At 38.8% G+C, this 23,826-nt stretch overlaps 1 protein-coding gene across 1 annotated transcript in view; it reads left to right on the top strand.

Moving 5' to 3' along the window:
* Nucleotides 1-23,826, top strand: part of LOC122814413 (zinc finger protein 729-like) — a 1,138,085-nt gene that overhangs the window by 974,238 nt on the left and 140,021 nt on the right. Inside the window, exons 5-6 of the mRNA XM_044086996.1 lie at nucleotides 897-992; nucleotides 15,584-15,922. Coding sequence (XP_043942931.1) covers nucleotides 897-992; nucleotides 15,584-15,922 — 435 coding nt within the window. The remainder of the gene's footprint in view (nucleotides 1-896; nucleotides 993-15,583; nucleotides 15,923-23,826) is intronic.

Raw genomic sequence — 23,826 nt, 5'->3', positions numbered from 1 at the left:
GTGCAATTTCTTTTAGTGATCACTGGAAATTCTTTTAACCAGTAATCAGTCAGTGCTGTCTGTTTTAACACATTCTTTCGGATTTACTTGTGTTTGTTTTATCCTTCAGAACTATATTGTCTTGGTGCCTTCTGCTTTACCTCATAACCAGAACTGGACTAGAAAAGTATGGATTGGGGAACATGGCAGAAATGCATCAGTGGGGTTGGTAAAGTACAAAAATAACAGCATTTAAGGGAAATATGCACCCAGGGAAGATACCATTTGATTTTTGGGGTTAAGGTAGTCTAACAGAGAAATTTTCCAGACATTGATTGCAAAAGCAATAAATTAAAACAGCTTTACTTGACTTGGGAAAGTTTACTTAAGCTAGGGGAGTTTTATGGGTGCAGCAAGAATTAGGATATTATTATAGAATTTCTGGCTTAACCTACTAGGTAGGGAAGTGGGCCACCTGGTGTATGTTTGTGTGGTGAGGGGTTGCACACAGCCTAATCCCCTTTCTGAACAGGACAGCTATTAATAACCAAACTGTGTTTGTAGTTGTTTTCCACTGTTTTGCCCCATTTTACCTTAGTTGCCTGATAGAGACCACTCACTTTCTAAGACTATATGCCTTCACTCTCATACAATTAAAGGTTCTACTAATTTAATCCTTAATGCTCATAAAATAAATTATAATTTTGCTTACCCAGCACTGCACTAATGGGTCTTAGTTCATAGCAGTGTCTGTATGCCTGTCCTGGCACTTTACAGGCATTGGTGATGGGTATAGTAGCCATATTGGTGTTTTACACTGTCCTTGTAATGGAAGGGCATCAAAGTACATTTGCAACTTGTTCTTCGTGTAGTTTAATTATGTTTTTGTTTTTATTATTTTTTTGTTTAATCCACAGGACAAGATAAAAACAACTTTAACATCTCTAGAATCCAAAGTGAAAGAATTTAAATACATGCAAAACCATCATGAGAAGGGAATTGGAGATATAAAAGTAAGTAAAGTGAATACTTTATTCCAAATGTCTTAGACATTTTGTGAGAAATGCATACAGCATCTGTTACACTTTTTGGTATTTGTCCTATTTGAAGCTAATTTTATTATATGTGATTTATTGGTTATCAGTGAGAAGAGTTTGAGAGAAACCTGTTGGCAGTACCTTTGTATTTTCTGTTGAGGTCTGAGTAGTGATGAAGAAAAGTGGAAATGTTCTTAATCTAAGATTCAGGAAGCTATACTGTTATATCTGGCAGCATCTTGTAAAAACAGTGCTTAAAGGTTGTTTTGTAATACTTTACTCGTATATGTGAAACTGATTTGTGCAGGCATTTGTTAACAGAATTATCAGCACAACCATGCAAGCTGTTGTCTTATGATAGTACGTGATGATAAAGAGTCTGTAATAAGTGTTTTACCCACTGTCCTGAAATGTTGTGCTCTCACTTTACAATGGTTATTTTAATCATAAATATCTTACTTTTTGAAATGATACCATTATTTAATTTACAGTCCATTTTAGTCCCATCTTTGTGCACCTGTAAATCCACAGCACTGTTTAATGACGTACTATATATACTTGCACTAGTGAATGGAGCAGGACTTTTGCAGTGCACAATACATATCTTATGATGATGTAAGTGTGGCAGACAGAAATGAGTTGATATGCAGGTGTTAAATACACAGGATGGTGCACATGTAATACAAGAAAAGAAAATATTGGTAAAATGTATGTACTATATCCCTAAATTTGTAAAAGTACCTATTCATTCCTTATACCTCCTTACTCTCCCTTCTTCACCACTTCCATTCTTCTGTCAGTTTCTCTCCCCTGGCTCCCTTTCTAAATATACCACAATCCTTTTTGCTCTGACTTCATATTGCAGTTCCTGATGATCTTCATGTTTCACCATTGCAGTCATTAAATTTGGGTACTCTACTTGCAGGTTGCCCTCAGTCGGCCTGATTAATGAAATCTTGGGTGCTGCGTCGTTTACTGTCCCTTGTTCCATGACGTCAGGTCGTCAGGGGTATAAAACATGCAACCGATGCCATTACACCAGTCTTTCTTGCCGTGCAGTGCCGGAAGCAGAAGCAGTTCGCAAGTTCGAGTTTCAGAACCGACGTCTTCAACTAAAAGTTAAGTACCCCGTTGGGGAAACTTTTTCTTGCTCCTTACTGATGTCAGCAAAAGTTAATAATTGCATTACTTGTGGAAAGCAAATATCTCATAAAGATTTTAATTCCTACTGTATTAGTTGCCTAGGCCCTGACCACGACGTACCTTGCTGTGGTTTTGTGCTTTAATCAGTGCACTATCCATCGTCTGTGTATTTTGCTTCTAAATATTTCAGTTCTCTAATTATCCAGAAATGTCGTTGGTTAGCCATCAGACTACTGGGATTCTGAAAAAAATGCAAAGATAAAGACAGAGACAGGCCGCCGAGGTCCAAAACTGCCAACGACACTTCTAAGCCAGTCGCCGGTTCGCCATTACTCACTGAGGTGCTTTTGCAGCCCCTGATACCCGCTACTACTAATTTGCAGGTCTCTACTGAGACCCATTCGGAGTCCGGTATGCCGTAAGATGCTTCAACTATGGAAGCCGTGGATGTCTTTACCTTGGATGGGTCTGAAGTCGCTGTGCAGGCACTGGCTTCTGAGGGTGTATTCAGGCCTACGTACTTGCATATTAAATCAACGCCTCCTTCATTACTAAGGCCTAAATCTCAATCCATGTCTAAAAAACCGACACCCAGGCCCCATGCTCAGGCCTCTATGCCTAAAAAACAAATGATAAGAATGGCTGAAGATCTAATAACTCTAATCAGGGGTAGCCAAACCCCCCACCTTCTAAGAGGCCTAGGACTGAGCTTGATTATGAATCTTCTGATCAGGATTCTGTTTTTTCTGACTACCTGGATTTGTCCTTACCTACTTATGAGGATTCTGATGCAGAGGATTCTATTCCCTCTGCTTCCCCACCTGAGGATTTTTCTTTTTGGGAAACCTTAGATACTCAAAGGGAGCATTTCCACTGGGAAAGCCAGGAATTTTCAGATTCAAAAAAGAGGCTTAGGGATTTCCTTCTCCTACCTCAACATAGGCCTTTGGCTATTCCTCCTTTACTAGACATTGTTGATGATGCTTTCTCGGAATCCAGTTTGGCCCCTGATTCCCTGCCTCCTGCACCCAGTAAACCTGACAGATACTACAGGGTCCCTGAATCCCACAAGTTCCAGAGACTATTTCACAGGGACCCAAGGGCAATAAGGCTTCTACTGCTTAAAATCCTACCCCTTCTGGTAGAGACTCCAGGGCATTGGATAGATGGGGTAAAAAGGTTAAACTTCAGCAACCTTGGCAATTGGAGCTTTAAACTGCCAATTTCATATGTTAAAATATCAGCAACATTTTATTGGACTGCTTAAACAGAAAATTATGTTGATTCCTGACTGTGGAAAATAAAGACTTACAGGATTTAATGCATTCTGCTGAACAAGTTGGAAAACATATTTTGCAATGTGGTTTTGATTCATTAGAGGCCTCTTGCAGGGCTGCTGTTACTGGGTCTGTGCTTGGAAGGCATGCTTGGCTTAAGGTGTAATCTTTGCCTGATCATGTTAAAGTTAAATTGTTGGATGCTCCTTTAAATCAGGACCGCCTCTTTGGCAACAAGGCTGAAGAAGTTCTTAAAAAGATGTAAGATAAATCAAAATCTATGCAAATTGTTAGATTTTTTACAAGTTCAGCCTCCTAGATTTAGTAGGCACTGGCCCTCTAAGAATTGGTCCTTTCCAGACCCTTCCAGGTCTTCTCAAGCCAAACCCCCAGACACAGCAAAATCCCCAGGTTTCAGTCCCAGGGGACTCGCAGAACTAAGCAGTGGGGGGCCTCCACTTCCAAGTCTGGGAATAATAAGACTTCCCCCCTATGGTAAACTATCTCAATGACTTCCTTTTTAAAATTTCCAAGCACTTATCAACTGACTGCCCCTTTGGGGGAAAGATTGCTCTTCATGCAAAGAACTGGGAACTCATTACCCAGGACAAATGGGTTTTAAATATAGTGTCCAGGGATACAGATTTCACTTCCACACATTGCCAACACCAAGCAGATGGCTGGACCTACCCCCAAATCAGTAGGCAGAGACCCCAAAATAAGTACTTTCTCTCTTAAGCATGGGGGTTGTTCAACTGGTACCAGAAGAGGAAAAGACAAATCGTGGCATCCTATCCTGGACCTGTCTACTCTAAACACCTTTATGGAGAGTCCAAAATTCAAGATGCTGACTCTTCACCAATTACTTCCTATGCTAGGCAAAGATGCCTGGTTGGCAACACTAGATTTAAAAGGAGCATACTTGCACATCCCAATCAGGGAATCTTGCAGAAGATACCTACACTTCAAAGCAGGCTACACGCTACACGCACTATCAGTTCTCTGCACTGCTCTTTGGCTTATCTACTGCGTCCAGGGTATTCACAAGGTGCCTAGCTCCAGTGATTGCATTTTGCAGGCAAAGAAGTATTCAGATATACCCATACCTGGACGATTGTCTAATTCAGGCAGAAAGCCAGGACATACTTTTGAATCATCTGGCCTTTGTAAAAAGGGTTCTAAGTTGTCTCCTGCATTCTTCTAATTCTATATGCAAGACTGCATATGAGGAAACTACAGTGGTATCTAAAAAAGCTTGTGGTGTCAACATTCTCACAGCCTAGAAACAATGATTCCTATGATACCTTGCCTACGCTTATAGTTCCTTTGAGCAGAAGCCTGCCACCAAAAGAAGGGACTACCTTTCACACCACCCCCTGCTGCCCAAACCCTAACAAAAGATGCATCAGACTATGCATTGGGGGCTCACCTGGCAGGGAAGTGCATTCAGGGCAAATGGAAAACAAGTCAAAAGCACCTGCATATCAATACAAAAGAAATGTTAGCTGTACAGAATGCTCTGACAGCCTTCAAGGACTACATTCTTCAGGACAACTAATGGAAGACTTAACACCACAGCTATGTGGTACATAAGCAGGGGGCTACGCATTCTTACCCCCTCTGCAGACTAACCATGGCATTGTAGAACACAGCCTTGAGATACCGTGTGTGCCTACAAGCTCAATTCCTGCCAGGAAAATTAAATACACTGGCAGACGGACTAAGCAGAAACCTCATGGACCCACACAAGTGGAAACTGGAGCCAAGGATTTTCAGCATGTTGACAAGCGAATGGGGAGCCCAGATATAGACCTGTTTGCCTCTCCCCAGAACTACCAATTGGACACATTTTGCACAAGGACTCCCCACAAACAAGCCTAGAAAGTGGATGCTCTGTCCTTCAGCTAGAAAAACCTATCAGTCTATGCCTTCCCCCTCTGTCTGTGCTCTCCAAAGTACTACTAAGTCAAACAGGACAAACCAAGGATGATTTTGATTGCTCCAGACTGGCTGTGCCAACACTGGTACCCTCTCCTGTGCAGTGTGTCATGGTTATCTCCATGGCACCTGCCTCAGACTCCTTCCCTGCTGTCTCAGCGGGAGAACCAGATTCTGCACCCTCAGCTTCCAACACTGAACCTTGCAGCCTGGCTAATTACTCTTTACCATCACTCAGCAAACCTGTGATGGATGTCATCTTGGAGGTGAGGAGGCCTAGTAGTAGAAAATCTTATGATGAAAAATGGAAAAGATTCTGTTCCTGGAACCAATCTCAAGGGATGAGCACAGCAGCACCCAATTTACCTCAGATTTTACAATACTTAACTGAGATGCTTCACAAGGGCCTGTCTTTTTCCTCCATTAAATTCCACGCCTCAACCATTTCAGCTCATTATAACACAGAACCTGCCCTCTTCTCTCATCCACTGCTGAAGCAGTTCCTCAGAGGGGCAAAAATTTGAGACCACCCAGGAGAGCTCCAACCCCAGCCTGGGACCTTAACTTTGTCCTGGAGAAACTCACTCTACCTTATTTTGAGCCAGCTGCTACTGCAGACTTAAAATTTCTTTCTTGGAAAACAGCTTTCCTTTTAGCAATCACTTCATCTAGAAGGGTATCTGAATTACAGGCCCTTATGGCAGTGGAGTCTTTCATCATCTTTCATGCGGACAGGGTGTCACTCAGAACCAATCCATCCTTCATGCCCAAGGTGGTATCCAGTGTGGCTCTTAATCAGTCCATTCATTTGCCAACCTTCTTTCTCAGTCTGCAGAACAAAGGGGAATGGATACTGCATTCCTTAGATGTGCACAGACAACTTAGATTCTACTTGGACTGGACTAAACCTCAAAGGAAATCTGAACAAGTGCTGGTAGCATTTGCTGCAGGAGCAGAGGGGAAGGCTATTTCAAAACGAACCATTTCTAAATGGATAAGCCATTGCATTCATTTTTGCTATAAGCACCATGGAAAACCAATCCCCCAGAGGATCAGACATCACTCCACCAGGGCTGCATCTATTTCTACAGCCATTCTGAGGCGTTCCTATCAGGGACATCCTAGAAGCTGCTACCTGGAGTTCAGTACATACTTTCACCAAGCATTATCATTTGCCAATTTTCTCTAAATCCAGAGCTGGCTTCACCACTGCTGTCTTGCAGGGCCTTATAGCTGGCCCTAATGCTCTCTAAACTCCTCCTCCCAACCATAGCTTTGGGAATCTACCCAAATGTAATGACTGCAACAGTGAAACACGAAGAACATAGTACAGTTGTGTACACTTACCATAAATGTAGATGTTCAAGTGTATTCACTGTTGCAGTCCTGGTTACCCTCCCTCCTACCCCCTAACTTCCTTTGGCTATACCTCTACTTTCCTTTACTATGCTTAAAAGCCTTTTTGTGTATTTGCTTTTTTGTTGGAGGTATGTCTTTGTGCTTTTATGTTTAATTGCTTCCCATTAGAGGGGCACCTGACATCTGGGGCAAGAAAAACTGATATAATGGCATCGGCTGCAATGTTTTATACCCGTGACGACCTGACGTCATGGAAGAAGGGACAGCAACCGATGCAGGACCCAAGACTTTGTTAATCAGGCTGACTGAGGGCAACCTGCAAGTAGATCAGGCCAACTGAGGGCAACCTGCAAGCAGATTACCCAAATGTAATGACTGCAACAGTGAATACACTCGAATGTCTGCATTTATGGTAAGTGTACACAACTGTACTTTTGTATTATATTAACTTAGCTTTAGCCAATTTATAATGAAATTAAACTTCCTCTGAATATTAAATCATTGTCATATATGTTCTTAGCCAATGTTTCCATATTGTGTCTAATTTGGTATAATTATTTCATTATTTAAACTGTAGGTGTTTTTGTATTTGTGTAAAATGTGGCTCTAGGTGATTCGGTCATGTTGACTGTTGCCAAAAATGGGCATGGGTAGTAACCGGTGATAAGTGGGATGAGGACCTCTCCTATTCTGACCCATGCCAGGGACCCTTGATAATGCTGGGAGGGGGTATATGTGCCCTTCTTCACCAGTGTCTACCTGCCATAAAGCCCAGAAGCCCTAGGTCAATAAGCTACTGGCTGGCCAGTGTCTAGTTGCCCAGCCTGGGTTACTTGGGATAGCACTGTTGAGCAAAAGCTGAACGTGAAACCAACCAACCTGCCAAACATGAACTGAGAATTGCTATGGTTAATGTAGGTTCACTGACAGGATGCAGCTTGGAAGTGGATGACATGATGATACAGAGGAGGCTGGACATCCTATGTATCCAAGAGAAGAGATAGAAGGGGAGTGCACCAGAGCCACTTGGTTTGGGATCTAGAGTCTACTACACTGGTGGAGGGCAGGCTAGAAATGTTGTAGGAATTGTGGTGAGCGAGAGCCTTCAGAAGGCAGTAAGGGATATCATCAGAATTAATGACAAGACTCTTGGCAGTCAGACTCCAGTGTAATGATTGGGCAGTATTCATAATCTCAGCCTATGCCCCACAGCAGGGTTGTGATAGTGAGGAAAAGAGTGCATTCAGAAAGCAGTTGCAAGGCCTACTAGATAAAGCAGGACAACATGAATTGGTGTGGATAATGGGTGACTTTTTTGCACATATAAGGACAGACAGAACAGGATATGAGGACTGCCTAGGTCCACATGGGTGGGGGCAACAGGAATAAAGAAGCCATTCTAGGCAAATGACTTGATAGTAGCCAACACATGGTTCAGAAAGAGAGACAGTCACAAGATCACATACAAGAGTAGTCAACATGCAACTCGGGTAGACTTCTTCCTAGTAAGGAAAAGGCACTTGGGTAGAAGCAATGTTTGCAAAGTCAACCCCAGTGAAACAGTTCGCCCACAGCAAAATCCACTAGTTGCCACAGTCGGCTGCAAGCAGTGGTCAAAGAAGGCTCTAAGGTCAACAGAGACCAGGCTGAAGACCTGGAAATTAACTGGAAAAAAAGTACAACAGTTCACGGAATTACTCAGGGCTCTAGCACCCCAAGAGGAGGAGGAAATAGGTGGAGTTGAAGAAGAATGGCAGCACCTAAAAACAGCATGTGTTAGGACTACAGGAAAAATATTTGGCCGATCCAGGTTTGGAAATAAGATACATAAGGATAACTGGTGGTGAAATGCAGAAGAACAGGAAGTCATCAAAAGAAAGAAGGAGTGTAGGAAGAAGTGTGAGATAGAAAAGACTGACCAGGCTAAAGAAAGAGGTTGCAATAGCAAAGAATAGGGCATCAGAGGCACTGTATCAACTTCTGGAAAGTGACTCAGTTTGTGGCAGAAAGAAACAATATCAGGTTGCAAGGCAAAGACAGAAAGATAAAGAAGATAGTCAGACACCCTTCATAAGGGATGCCAGCAATAACCTGCTCACCAGTCCAGTGGACATCAAAAGCAGATGGAAGGAGTATTTCTAGCAGCTTCTGAATGAAGAAAACCCCACAGAAGCTGTACTGCTCCAGAAACAGCCTACAATGAGAAGAAGAGGCACCCACCCTAGAAGAAGTAAGAACAGCACTAAGGAAGATGAAATAAGGGAAAGCAGCAGGCTCAGCTGAGGTCACAGTAGATGTGATAAAGATGCTGGGTGAGATAGGGGAGAAATGGCTCCTGAGGGTACTAATAGCAGTATGGAGAGAAAGGCGTATCCCAGATGACTGGAGAATAAGCATACTCATGCCAGTGAACAAGAACAAAGGGAACATCCACAACTGTGGGCAGTACAGAGGTATCAAACTCGGATCACATTGCATGAAAGTTCTGGAGAGGGTGATTGATAAACTGATAGGCAGAATAGTAAAATGTAAGATGGGAGATGAGTAGTTTGGATTCAGGTCAGGATGCAGCACAATTGACCCGATGTTTGCATTGAGACAGATACCTGAGAAGAAGCTAGAGAGTCCAACTGGGCATTCCTAGACTTGTAGAAAGCATATGACAAGGTCCCAAGAAAGCTGGGCAGTACTACGGTGGTTTGAAGTTCCAGAAGCATTGGTAGAATAAGTGCAGGCTATGTACAAGGACCCAATGACTCCAGTACAAACAGTGTTTGACCTCACTGAGGGTTTCCCAGTGGGAGTGGGTATACATCATGGTTCAACTATGAGTCCACTACTGTAAATACTGGTGATGGACTACATTAGTAAACAGGTTGGATGGGATGGATCAAGAAAGCTGCTGTATGCAGATGAGGTGGCAGTACAGGCAGACTCTGAGCTAGAACTTCAGCAAAGGATAGGCGAATGGAATGCAAATCTGAAGGCACATGGGAAGATATGAAGCCTAGATAAGACCGTAGTAGTGGCAGCAAATTGGGGAAATCAGAAGAAGCTGAGAATAGAGATAGAAGGAAAGATAGTGGAACAGGTAAACAGCTTCAGGTGTCTGGGAGAGGTAGTTGAGGAGAAAGGTAGTCTGAATGAAGAGGTCAAAGCTAGAATCAGAGGGGCTGCAGCCAACTGGCACAGAGTATCAGGTGTAGTCTATGACAGAAGAATGCCAAAGAAGCTGAAAGGTAAGGTGTACAAGACAGTGATGTGACCAGTACCAGACTACTGTATGGTATGGAAACCTGGGCAGTAAAGGCAGAGCAGATGAAGAAGCTAGAGGTAATGGAAATGAAGTGTCTTAGAAGGGTGGTAGGATGCACATTGTGGGACAGGCGAAGAAATGAGGACATAAGAGCAGAAGCTAAAATAGCTCCAATTGCAGAAAAGATCAAAGAGAACAGATTACGGTGGTTTGGGCACATGGGTAGAAAATCAGAAGACAATCTGGTGAGGAAGATTTGGGACAGTCAGGAAGAAGGTAAGAGGAAGCGAGGATGTCCAGCAAAGAGGTGGATGGATTGTATGAAAGAAGATCTGTGACAGTCAGGCACGAGTAAGGCAGGAGTGTGGCACTGAATCAAGAGAGATGGCGACAGTTAACACGATACTCTGACCCCATGTAGAAAAATGGGGAAAAAGGGGGCTGATGATGATGATGATGTTTTTGAAGATTGTAAAATTATTGTTCTTAAAATGTTTTGTAGTATTTTGGAGCTTTTTCTCCCCAGGCCTCTGGTGAATATGGGCTCATACAAAGTCAGAGTTTTCCAGTAATCAAATATCAATTAATAAAACAGCATTTGAAATGGTTTAAAAGGAGGTTGATATATTAAATGCATGTTAAATAGATTTTGTGATTTAATGGCAAAGAAAATTATGTTTTTGATAGTGGCACTGATCCATGTTTCAATGCAATTACAAAACTCATTTGTAGGATTTATCAAGTTTAAACTCCCAAATAAATTTTACTGCACATTAGTGACAGTAAAGACCTGCCATTATGTAATTCAAATCTGGTTCCAACTCCATAGTTCTACACAAGTCATTCTATACAACAGATATGTGTATTGCAAACCCACAGGCCTCCACAAGCCATTCTGCTTCATAGATTTCCTCTTAGAGCCTCACAAGCTGTTAAGCATTATAGATATATTCCTTTGCTGTAGGCCCACGTGAGCCATTTTGCATTACAGATCTGCTCACCAACCCACAGAAACACAAAATAAAATTTTCATTATGGCTCTTCCTCATAGCTGACACCCATAAAAGTGCACAAGGTATTTTGCATCACTGCTGTAAATTATCAGACCCTAAAAAGTGTTTGTGGGTGTGAAATACAGATATATATGCATTCTTATAATTTTATCAAAAACTCAAAATATTGAAAATTTATTTAATGTAGGGAGCAAGCCCCCCTAAAACATTCTTCTAATCATATATATATCAACTCTGCAATCACACAATAGTGGGGAAAAGGCATGATTTTCATTCTGACTGCTGCAGTAGCCTATGGTTTGGCTCCTCCCAAAGATGCAACTAGTTGGCTTTTAGAAGCTATCATCCCTACACCCGCTGTCATTCTTGCTGCCCATAGGCTGATCCCATTTTAGAAGGTTAGTGTATAAACAGCCAGAGTGGCTAAAAATCTGCAGAACTTTCTTGCCACCTCAGTGAATAAAATCTGAGAGGCTTCACAGTAAACGGTTAACTACAGGCTTAATTTCTTTCAGATAAGTTCCCATAGGAGAAACTTTCCACACAAAATATTTTTGATGTATTTCCTATTTTCTGAAAAATGCTGGCAATTTTATTAATATCATAAGTTTCTTGTGAGGAACTGTAGAACAGGGCTTCTTATTGAATGCCGGGACTGTAAGTGCAAGGATTTTAGTCTTAGAAATTGATTTTATTTACTTGAGTGTTTTGGTGCTTCTGTACGCTTCATTCATTATTATACTGTTTGAGTTATTTTGCCTGAAGGTGCTGTATTTAAGGACTTAAAATTCATTTATTTTCCTGAAATACATTTCATGTTGATGTTTGAGTACAATTGAGTAACCTTTGGGGCATTTTTTTCTTAATTTGTTTTCTCTCCCCCATAATGTGGTATGTAAAGTAGGGGGACACCAGGCCATACCCCTGTGCTGGCTGATGGTGATACCTTGGGAGTTAGCTTCTTGTATACTATAAGAGCAGATCATAGTGGTAGACAAGCTAAGCAGATCCAATGCATAGGTCTTCCAGGAGTTTCCCAGATGTGGGGGACATGTAGATCTGTTCACCTCCTTCCAGGACAGACAGCTAAACAGACCCCCCCCCCCCGCAAGCAGACCTGGAAAACATGTGTTCTTTCATTCCCATAGTTGGGGGGGGTTCCTTTATGCATTTGTCTTCTTTCTAAGGTTCTCCTTTTTGCTCCCTTCATGTGGAGGAAACCCCCAACATCACCCAGACTTGTATATACCACCTCAGAGATCACCATGCCTCTGGGAAAAGGGAATATTCCAAGAAATGGCATCACAGACTTAACACATACAAGTCCAATCTTTTGGCCATTCGGTCTGTGTTTCAGGCCTCGCTCTAAGGGGTCATGGCATTTCAAGTGGTTAGCAGAAAGGCTGCTACTTGAAAATCATATATTGGCACTTGGAAGAGATTTTTGAGTTGGTGCATAGCCAATATCCAGAGAGCCAGCAAGGATTTTGGACAACTGATGTGAGTCCTATGCCGATTTCCATAGAGAGCGGGTCCCTCCGTGCAGAAATCCCTCTTTTATGTCCAAGATGGTCTCAAAGTTCACATTGAATCAAATCATGAATCTCCCTGTTTTCTCCCTTGTTTTTGGTTCTACATAGAAAATTCTGTAAACTCTGGATGTGCATAGCCAACTTGGGTGGTGTCTTGACAGAACTAACTCCTTTAGAAAAGCTAACCAACTCTTTTGTTTCCTTTTTTGGGAATAAGAAGAGTCACCCCATATTTAAACAGACTGTTTATAGATGGTTGGCCTCTGCTGTTGTTTTTATTTATTTATTTTTTTTATATATTATTATTCCCACTATGTATTCCAGGCAATGTTAAGGTACATTCTACTAGAGTCTTAGCTTTCACAATGGCATACTGGAATGAGGTGGACTCTAGATGTATTCTAGAGGCAGCAACTTGGTCCTTCATACATACATTTGCAAAGTTCTACAAGCTGGATTCCTTTTCCAGGTCCACAGATGCATTTGCTAGGACCATTCTTCAGGGACTCCTTTACCATTATCTTTCCTCCTCCCAGTTATATAAGCTGTCTAGTCTACCCATAGGTTAGTCTGAGTAATGGGCATAGTACAGTTCTGTAGACATTTGAATTCTTCACTGCTGCATTAATTGCACCCACACACCATACACTTTCATTGTGGGTTGTGTGTATGTATATTGTGCACTCACACGTGTGTGTGAGTATTTATTTTATATATTTTTTAACGGTTGCCCAGGAGGACTTCCCATTTTTCTTTAGGGGTCATGAAAGTCCTGAAGATTTTCAGTTACTCTGGCTGTTTGTATAGCTTTCCAAAAGGGCTTAGCTGATAATCAGCCAAAGTGACAGGGAGGGGGACAAAAGCTTGCCAGTTGTATCCTTAGCAGGATAAATCCGAAAGGCTACTGCAGCAGTGGAGAATTTGAATATCTACGGTTGTAGGTAAGTGCAAATTACACAACTATGCTTTCACTGTTTCCAGTATTTACGTACACGCATCTGACCCATATATTTGTAGAAGGAGTTCTGTGTCATCCGTTTGCTCCTCAGTCTTACATTTTGTATCGGCTCTGTTTTTCAATCCAAATGGGTGCTGTATTGTCATAGACCTGATATTCAGTATATTTGTATGTAACATTCTCTTATCCCAATGCTGTTATCGGGTCTATATCAGAACATCGAAGTTTTAAAACTTCAAATGTTCTAATATGGAACCATTTTGAGTGAACGCTAAAAATAGCGAAGCTGCAGAACACCGAATTCTTTCCTAGAGAGAGAATTCGGTTGGCCGGTTCTGTGGCTTCGCTATTTTCAGCTCTGTGGTGGAAATTTACGAGTTGGGTTCAGGTAAGTGTGCAATTTGTGTGGTTGTTAGGATTAGGGCATGGGTTAGGTGTGTTAGGGCGTGGGTTAGGTGAATTAGGGTTGGGGTGGGTTAAATGAGTTAGGGTTAGGGAGTGGGTTAGGTGAGTAAGCGATAGTTACTGACCTTAGGGTTAGGGTTTGGGTTAAGGTAAGTGGATAGATTAGTGTCTGTGTAGTTCAGTGTAGGGTTAGTTGTAGGATTTGAAGTGTATATTGTGTATTGATGTTTTTTAGGTGTGCTTGTGTTGTGTGTGTGTTTCGGAATAGCAAATTTTTTCCCCAAGGAAACAATTTGCTGTTCTGAATGTTCGATATTATGTGGTTTAGATATTTTAGGTTCGATGAAATAGCGTTCGCTGTTTTCATCTTTCGATAATGTGATATAAACGCCTATTATCCATCCACATGGACCTACACTAGTTATTCTGTTATACATGTATTATTCACCTGGACTCACCTGCACCATCTTGTGTGACAGGTGTGGCCTTCATCATTATAGATGCATTTAAATTATTGTACATTACTGATCTGTTTCTTAACTGCATAGATGGACATGAGTCCATCTGTATCTCCAGTAGATTTCCCTTAACAGTCTAGTCTTACAAGATCCATTCTGCTTCCCAGATGCATTCTCCAATGCCACATATTTTAAGTGTCATTCTCTGTCACATGACAGCTTCAAGACTTCAAACACTGATGACATACTGGCTCAGTACAGACTTTGTAGACATTTTAGGAGTAGTAACCCTTGCAGGATATTGAGTGAATGGTAGCACAGTTATTTCAGTGATGTTTGTGCAGATTTTTCACATTGTGCAGGTGAGCTTTGGATTTACCAGCCTCGTGTAGTCCTTTCCAAACCTAGTATGTACTACAAGAGACCGCAGTCTTACAGATAGAGCTAGGTTTTCAATTCCACCTTGACCTGGGTCAAGCATCTGCTTCTGCTATGCTGAAGGGCTGTTGGTTGTCATGTGCCCTAAGAGGTGGTTGTTTCATTGTAGACCTTATTGGCTGTAAAGCTGTTTTATGAGAGAACATTAAATGGTAGCCAATTAATCAACTGTTTTTCTCTTTTCTTTACTACATCCCTCTCTTTCAGACTTTGCATACCTAAATATGCTTCCATCAGTCTGCAGTTACTCTTGTATGTTTGGAGGTGTCATCTTTATACCTGATACATACCCCAGTACCTCACCTCCAGAAAGGAGAACATTTTAGATGGTAGCCTCCTCCTCTTAGCTTAGTGTACCTCTCAGCTGTTTAGAATTTCAGAGCAAGTCCAAAATTTTTCCTCATATTTTTGGTCTGTTTCCCATCAAATTTATGGTTTTCTGACAAATTATTGAGGACAGATGTGTTTAGTTCAGATTTCAAATACTTCAGAAAGTGCATGCTAAGGCAAATGTTTGTTTTGTAAGAGCAATATTTAAAATCTTACTCTGATTTTTGGGTCTTTGTCCCCTCATTATTTCTGGCTTTATCCAGACTTCTTGTACAAGAAAGTTGAAAGGTATGAGAACAGTGCATTCCCAGATCACCAGTGTTGGGGATGGATGCCTTTACCATGTAATGGATGAGCTGCCATTTGTTCATTTTATTTAAGGGAAATGCAGGAATACAACTTATGCTGCACTGCAGAGCTATTTGTTTTACTTAGTTTGCTTTATTCTTATGTTTCCTAGGAAGATGTTTTTAATTTGGAGAAATACATTAAACAACAATTTGCAGAATTGCACCAGTTTCTCCTAGACAAGGAACAACAACTCATCCAGCAGCTGAAGAGTGATGAAGCAAATACTCTAAAACGGATGGAAGGAAATCTCGAGTGCATTAAACAAGAGATCGTTACCTACCTTGTGACAGACTCTGATGGCAACTTGGAGGACAAGATTAAAGAAGAGGACAGCCTGAAAATAATGGAAGAAAATGTTAAATCTGTTGAAAATGATGCTGTGGCCATTAAGGGCATTAGTCACAGCAACATGGAGATCAGACAACCGGAACCTGTTGGTTTGCTAACAGTAAGCATGTTTTTTTATTTCTGCTTTTTTTGTTTTGTTTTGTTTTAGAAAGTGGAATAATGTGACAGCTGAGATAAACATTATTGATTATTTTTAATAATTTCTTGAGTTTTTTGGCCAGTCAGAGCCCATTCTCAATGGAGGTTTAAAGAGATAAGCTCCAGTGTACAACGCAAAAGTTCCAAAAATAGGTGAAAATTAGTGATGCAGTTCTATATTGGATTTTTTTATCACTCTTTAGTGATGTAACAATAAATAACACTTTTCAATCAGTAGTAAATTGTCTGTTGGAGAAAACAAGTAGCTTTGTTGTCAGGCGTGCAGACTGGAGAAATCTTGCTTGGAAAATGATACCTTCTAATACAACTGTCAATACCGGGAAACGTATGCAGACACTGTATCAGTACTGATTTGCTATAGTGTCAGTTACTATTCTAAGCTGAAATGGACCTAGAATAAGGTTAAGAATTACCATGAATAGTGAGAGTATGAGCTACACTTGAGTGGGTTGCACTTTGGATGGTGGGGAGCAGTTACAGTTAAAAGTTTATAAAGGAACTTGTTTTTATTTTGTGATGAAGCAGGAGGTTGTTCCATGCCTTGAAGTGGTGATGAAGAAATGCGAGTGACCGTGGTGGTTCTTTCAGTGCTGGGTTGCAGAGAGGTTTCAAGTTCTGAGGAAGCGAGATGGGCATTTGTCAGATTTGTGCAAGGTGGAATGGGATACCCTAAAGGTTGTGTACATTTTTTTTTTCCTCCTCAAATTCAAACAAATAATTAGTCATTCTGAGGTAAGCAATGGTATATTGTAAGGGAGTGGTTAGATACAAAAGAGGAGCTCCATGGTGATCCCCCTTAAGTTTACCAAAAGGGAGCAGTTTAGGTTAGTAGATTAATGAACAGTAGAATATTGATAACGGCACTGAGTCTAGATTTTGGTGTTGGGAAGTTTTTGATACAGTAAGGGAAGACAAATTTAGCATTGAATTTGCATATAGCTGTGTTAATGTGGTGGTCAAATTTGAGTTGAGATGAAGATGAACACCTAGCAGTTTGAAGGTGGAGACTATTTTCAGTTTGGTATGAATATTATCTTAGTTTGTAGAGCCATGGCAGTGGAGATTGAGGTTTGTCGGCCAGCATGGAAGAGTTGCTAATCCAGTTTTGAACTTAGGTTTTTATGCATCACAGAGTGCATTATTATTATTATTGTAGTGCTATGGAATGTAAAACACAGACGATATCTGCATATTGTATGCATTTAGCTGGATGGCAGAATTTGAGTATGTCTGTGACAGATGTGATACACAAAGTAGTAGCAAAGGACAAAGCTTTGGGCACACCTAGTTGTACAGGCCAGAAGAGTGAAATTTGGGTATGTAATCTGAATGCAGTTGGTGAAGTAGCTTTTTTACCAGTTTAGGGTCAGGTAAATGTAAATATAAGGAGGTTATGGCTGTACATGTTGAAGGCTTTTGTTAACTCTGTAACAACGACACGCATTAAGCTGCTGTCATTAAGTTGTACTTTAACTTGATACAAGAAGATAAGAGATGCTGTATTTAATAGCATGACCAGGGCAAAAGCCATGCTGACAGACTGAGAAGTGTTGTAGTAAGGTGTTTTAGTAAATGATGCTGTGTACATGTTTTAATAATTTTTGAAAGGACTGTAGTAGGTTGGTATTGATGAAGCTTTGTTGAGGGGCCTCCTTTATGCAATGGCTCTTTTTCCATTAAAAAAATATTTTAATGTCCATTTCTAAAGGAAAATGAAAAAAAATAACAAGAAGTGCAACTCAGATAGACTTTTATTACTTTTCTTAATTTAAGTCCAATGGGCAATATAGGTACACTATCGAGTTCATCCCTTAAACCTGGATAACTCCGGCACTGAATTAACTTTCCATTTCCCGGGTATGAAACACTTTATCACTGAAGCTAAACAGTTTGCTTCCATCCATCCTGAGGGAATATTTCTAATTTTGTCAAACAACAATGCAGTATAGGTAAAGTTGATGCAGTGGGGGTAAATTTTAAAATTTCTTTGTACAGTTGTGTTTATCCGTTTTATATGTATCCTTAGAACTGCCCTCAGATTTTTTTGTTTTTATATCAGTGTGCATTAATGCTGCATCATAACTTAAACATCATACAGAATATCAGAGTTGGTAGAGCAATGAATTATGTATAAAAACTTGTACTGAACTGATGCATTCCTAACAGAGTCATGAATATTACAAATGTTATTTAATATTCTCTACCACTTAGATTTTAAAGCAATCTGTCATTTTATTTTACCAGGTTAACTAGAACTAAAATGTATCTTGTGAGACCATTTGTATGTGATGGATGTTTCTTTTTAGCTAGAATGTCTCATCTTCCATTACCCTTGTTAGCAGTTGAAAATACTTCCTGCGTTTTATCAACCAAAGTAAGAATAAACTCCCCTCTAGGAGTATTACTGTCACAGAGTTCAGCCAAAATTATTTGGGGAAGCTGTGGAATGATACATCTAAGTGTAGAGAAAAGATGTTATTGTATGTTTCCATTGAATGTTTACATATATTTTTATAATGGTAAAACTGACTTGATATATGAAAAGTAATATTGAATTGATACATTCTTGATCTTTAAAGTAGTAACCAGATAATCCATGTTGAAGTAATATTTTTAATAACTTTATAAACAGTTCTTCAGTATTTATGAAGGCTACATATTTGTAGCTTTCATTATCTGGCATGAATAAAACCTCCCTGGGGAAGGGGGAATTGGACACTGCCCATGGATTCCTTTAGGTAACTGCCTCTCTTTAGAAATTTATGAGTAACAAATTTCATTTGATTATGCCATGTATTGAGGAGGTGTTGGTAGTCAGAATATGATCAAGGGCAACATAATCATCTAAACTATATTAACTCCTCCCCAGTAATGAATACTTCTAATTAATAATAAACACATCTCCTAATTAATATGTTAAGTTTATTATCATTTTTCTCAAGGAATGTGCTCAAAGAATCTAAAAAAAATCTAATGGTTATGTAGAAGAGTATATTATACACTCAAACGTGTGACATACTAGAATGTCTTTCCTTTTACTACAGGTCACTTGTAGATAGGCAGGGTATTGTAGTATTTCTGATTTGTCATAGATAATTCTATATCCAACTATGCTGCATACATTAGCAAACAGCTACTCTTTTTAGTATCTTACGCCTCATAATTACTTTGTCTTCATCATTAATGCATGTCTCTGATTACCTCTACATATTTCTTTGACTGTATTTTCTATAATAAAGAGTTGGCAGAAAATGCAATTGTTGCTGAAAGTAGGCATACTTAACAGACACCTGTCATGATTTTAAACTTTTCTGAGAGAGTGCTCTTTATTTTAGTATGAACATATGTTTCACCACAAACATTTTGGATTGCAGCAATTAAGGAGTGGGTCAAGGAGTAATGCTCCAAAAACTAGCATATGAAGCTCCTCTATAAGTGATGAAAGGCTTTGTATGCATCAGGTTTAATTCCATCAATATTGCTATAATTATTTAGTCTGTGTTCTGTATAATGAATTACAGCATGCAAATATTTATTAGCAGCATCTGTTGGTCTTACTAGGCCTAACCCAAATTGAGCAAATATTGTCAATGTATGTCATAGCTGTTAAAGCTTTTTAGATTGATAGTCGTGCAGACTGAGAGACTTGTATTTACTCATTACAAGGTTAGCCAATGACCAGAGGTTAGAGTCAAGCTCTGTACCTTGTATCTGTGAGGTAAAAGCCTTAACATTGTCAACACCCCCTTTCCTTATTAAGAGTCTACACTATTATTTGACAGGCAGTCAGTGTTCGGTATTGATACAGAATGGGAATATGCTGGTTTCATTCCATATTTATCATTAGTACAGGCCATTATTACCTTACCCAAATCCATTATTTCTAGCATTTTTCTCTGTGCATTAGTTAAATATTGCATTAGTTGATGCAAGTAAAGAACAATTTTGTCAGTAAATGCTAAATAGAATTTAGCAGTAAACCTGGCCTTTGAAAATTCATATCTAACCTAGCATTCCAGTCACCACCCAGTAAGACTGGCCTTTGAAAATTCACATCTAACCTAGCATTCCAATCTCCACCCAGTAAGACTATAAACCTTCAGCAATACTATCTAAAAAAACTTTGGTCTTCTTGAAACAGGACTATTGTAATATTAAAGTCATCAATGTGGGTTGGTAGTAATAAACATTATCAGTCATAATTTTTTAATGACTATTGATAATCCAGCTGATTTAACAGTTCCAAAATTATTCAATAACTTTGGGCACAAGCATTTAGCAGCTGCCTCGATTCTTTCCATCATTTAAGTCACCCAGCAGCATTCTAGGAAGGCAATTGAAGTAAGAGTTGTGAAAGGTAAAGGAAAATTAAAAGTCAGTAAAATTTCTTGTAATGTATGAATAAAATGGACACTGAGCAGTATAAGTGATGTGAGTTTGTATGGTGCGTTTGCACTAATTTCAGGACTTGCTGAACTTCACTTTTCTTACTGCTGGTTCAGTAGAATGACTTCTGCTTTTAAGTAAGCCATCATTTACAAATACTATTTACAGATTATACATGGTTATAAGAACCCTGGTTTGAATTGTAGCATAGTGCCAGAGAATTGCTCTTTCTTCCAAAGAAAGGAGACTTGACAAAAACAGGTGCTCAAATTTGATACATGTAGAGCATAAGAGAAAGATGAGCTGTGAGAAATTGATCCCGTATAACAAATTGGAGATATGACAAGAAGACCACCATGGGAGCAAAATTTATTTCTGACTGTTCACTGCTGTTTTTTTTTTCTTCAGTACCCTATTGACTTTTATGACTTTCTAGGAAATTTATTTCCTTTTGCATTCTGTGTGTGGCTGAAATTAACTAACTTGTTTTGGTTTTCATTGGTTCTTTTAGTCTGAAAACTAATATTTTATGAATTTTAGGATCTATAGAAATTTTAGTTTGCTATATTGTATTTTTGTGGGTGAATTAGGAGCCTTTTTTAGAATGTCAAAGGTAATGTGGCATCCATAGATTGACATTTATTCTTTTCTTTTAATTTTTTTTTATTTTATTACCCAGTTAGTTCCAGAGAGTAATTTCTCTTGTCTTTGATCTCCAATTTTTATTCTTGCTTTCAACTTGCTGAAGACCATAAAAACATTTTCTAATTTGCTTGCCTAATGCCCAAGTCGGTGCTTTTAATTGATTGCTATTATAATTTAGTCAGTTATTTATCATTGCCTTCTTTATAGAATTGTTTTGCTCTGTGCACTGAAGGAATGCATATGTGTGTGTGTGTGTGTGTGTGTGTGTGTGTGTGTGTGTGTGTGTGTGTGTGTGTGTGTGTGGGGAGAGAGAGAAGTGGGTTGAGCAAGCATACTACACAAATGGGTATGTGGTGCAACAAAAATTGCTATATGTGATATGTTGCAGTAATAGGATGCTTGATGAGGCAGGACTGTACATGGTAATTTTGTATGAAAATGACCATATAAATTTGACTCTTTGAAGAGGCTCTTTGATTATGTTATGTTGTAATATGGTAGAAATAGAGAAATGTGAAAAACAGAAACTTCAGGGAGAATATTAAACAGTTTTTAATTCTACATGTTTAAGAAACCTGGATTTTGATATAAATGAGGTTTTCTAATGGGTATGAAGTGTATGAAGTTAAGGCAAAAGGAAAACCTATGGTAGAATCCAAGGCAGCTTGACAACTTTTGTTAAAAAGCTAAAGGAGTTGAAGCAAAACTTAATACACAATCAGGTTATGTATAATGATATTGACAAAGTACAAAATGAAGAAGTTTTACTTGATTAATGTAGGTCTCCCTTACAAGAAAACTGTAGATAATATATGTGAAAATAAAGAAAGTATTTTAAAAGTCTTCATAGAAAAATTCAGTATTGGAAGTGGAAATTGTAATTCAAGAACAGGTAAATGTAGTGTATTTATGGATTATTTAGAAAAAGAAAGAAAGACGACAGTTGCAAGAGGTTTGTAAATCCAGAATGGGGAAAATTATCAAAACTTGCAGGAAATTTAATTTGCAAATTAATCTTGATGGAGAAATAAAGGAAAATGGAAAATACATATTTAACCTGTTTTATTATAAATGTGTACTAGATTATATCATAACAGGTTTGAAATTATTTAATTAGATTACATGTGGAATGTAGAACATGTGGAATGTAGAACTGAAAGTGGTCATTTACCTGTTTATGTGGATGTAGATATTATGGAAAAGTAGCCATTAAAATGAGGAGGAAAGTACCAGAAACATCAGTTTAATTATAACATGATTTCATTAAAATTGTTTGATAAAGAATGTAAAGAAATTGGATAAAAATTAGAGAGGTTAAAGATTTTATATTATTTAGACAAGTAAAGAAAGAATAGTTAAAAGGAAAAGTTAAGAAATTTGAGGTGCAATGGCTGTAAGTAAAATGGTGCAAAACATAGTGGATGCTAATGTCTGTTGGTAGGAGTAAAAAAAAGTTTGCTAGAATGTGAAGAAATATGGTGTAACTGTAGATTACAAATACAGGGAAAGGGGAGAGAGGGGAAAACTACCATATACTGTAAAACAGTAGAAACATAGAACTGGTCAGTAAAAAATTCAGTAATAGAGTGTGGTTAAGTTATATTAAGGCTGAAAGATAGTCCAAGGGCTGGACCAGATTTATAATGAGTCTTATAAGCAATCAACAGGAAACCAGGACATTATGATACAAGAAAATTATGAGATGTATATAAAACTGGGCCTCACTTTGTGAAAATAACGCCCATTAGTAAAAAGGGATTAAGTTGGATCTGAATAAATACCGCTTCATAATATCACTGCACTCTTCACTTAGTTTTTTCCCCCACTATTATGCAAAAACTAAAATAAAAAAAATGAATAAAGTAGGCTTTCTTAAATATCAGCTTACATATGTTACTCAAAAAACAGGTCAATGTTAAGATTTAAATCACAGCTTTTATGGACCTAGAAGCCACTTTCTATAAAGTAAATAGAAAGGTATTAATGGGAAAATGAAAAAGCGAGTACAGCTAAAGAAAAACTGTCATTGATAAGAGAGTTGTATGAAAGACATACTGCCGGAGTAAGAATCTTTAAAACAGGACAGCTTTCTAAACGACTAGAGATCAAAAGAGGAGTAAGGTAAGGATGTTTGCTGGCACCATTTTTTAAATCTATCTATACAGATATATGTGTTGATGGTGGTTTAGAATGAAGTAATGAAAAGGTAGATATCCTAAAGATTAATGGAAGTGCATGACCAATCTGTTATACAGATAACATGATTATGTTGGCCTTTACAATCAGAAAACTGCAAAGTCAGATAGATTGGAGGAGTATTTAAAGGTGATTAGTTTAACAATAAATACACAGCAATCTTTCTGATTTTTAATGATAACATGAAATGTTAAATTTTATGTAGAATGACAAGATAGAGTTAGGAGTATAGGGAATAATAATTGCTGAAACTGGCAGATTTAAATTTGCATATCAGTTTCCTACAACAGAAAAATCAAAAGATGTATAATTTATATAGATTTACATAAGAAATTAGGAGATAAAATTATTAAACTAGTAATGTTTGCACTAACAAGTAGAATTTATTGTAAAGTTTCAATTTGATTTGAAGCTTGAAGTACAGGGATAAAAGGTAATCTAATGAAAAATATCCATTGGTTAATTATATACCTTTTTATCTCAACACAGTCCTTCTCAGAGACTTATATCCAAGTGAAATTTGGAAGATGAGTGGAGAAAAAATTGTAGGATTGACAGTTTTGACCAAGTGGATAAGGATTACAAAATGCCCAGTACAAAATTTGATGTTCTAAACCT

The sequence above is a fragment of the Protopterus annectens genome, chromosome 10.part0 (assembly GCF_019279795.1).
Source record: "Protopterus annectens isolate FY-2018-M chromosome 10.part0, PAN1.0, whole genome shotgun sequence".
Classification (NCBI taxonomy): Eukaryota; Metazoa; Chordata; order Ceratodontiformes; family Protopteridae; genus Protopterus; species Protopterus annectens.
Note: the sequence above shows the minus strand (reverse complement) of the source record. Positions and strands in the feature narration are given on the sequence as shown.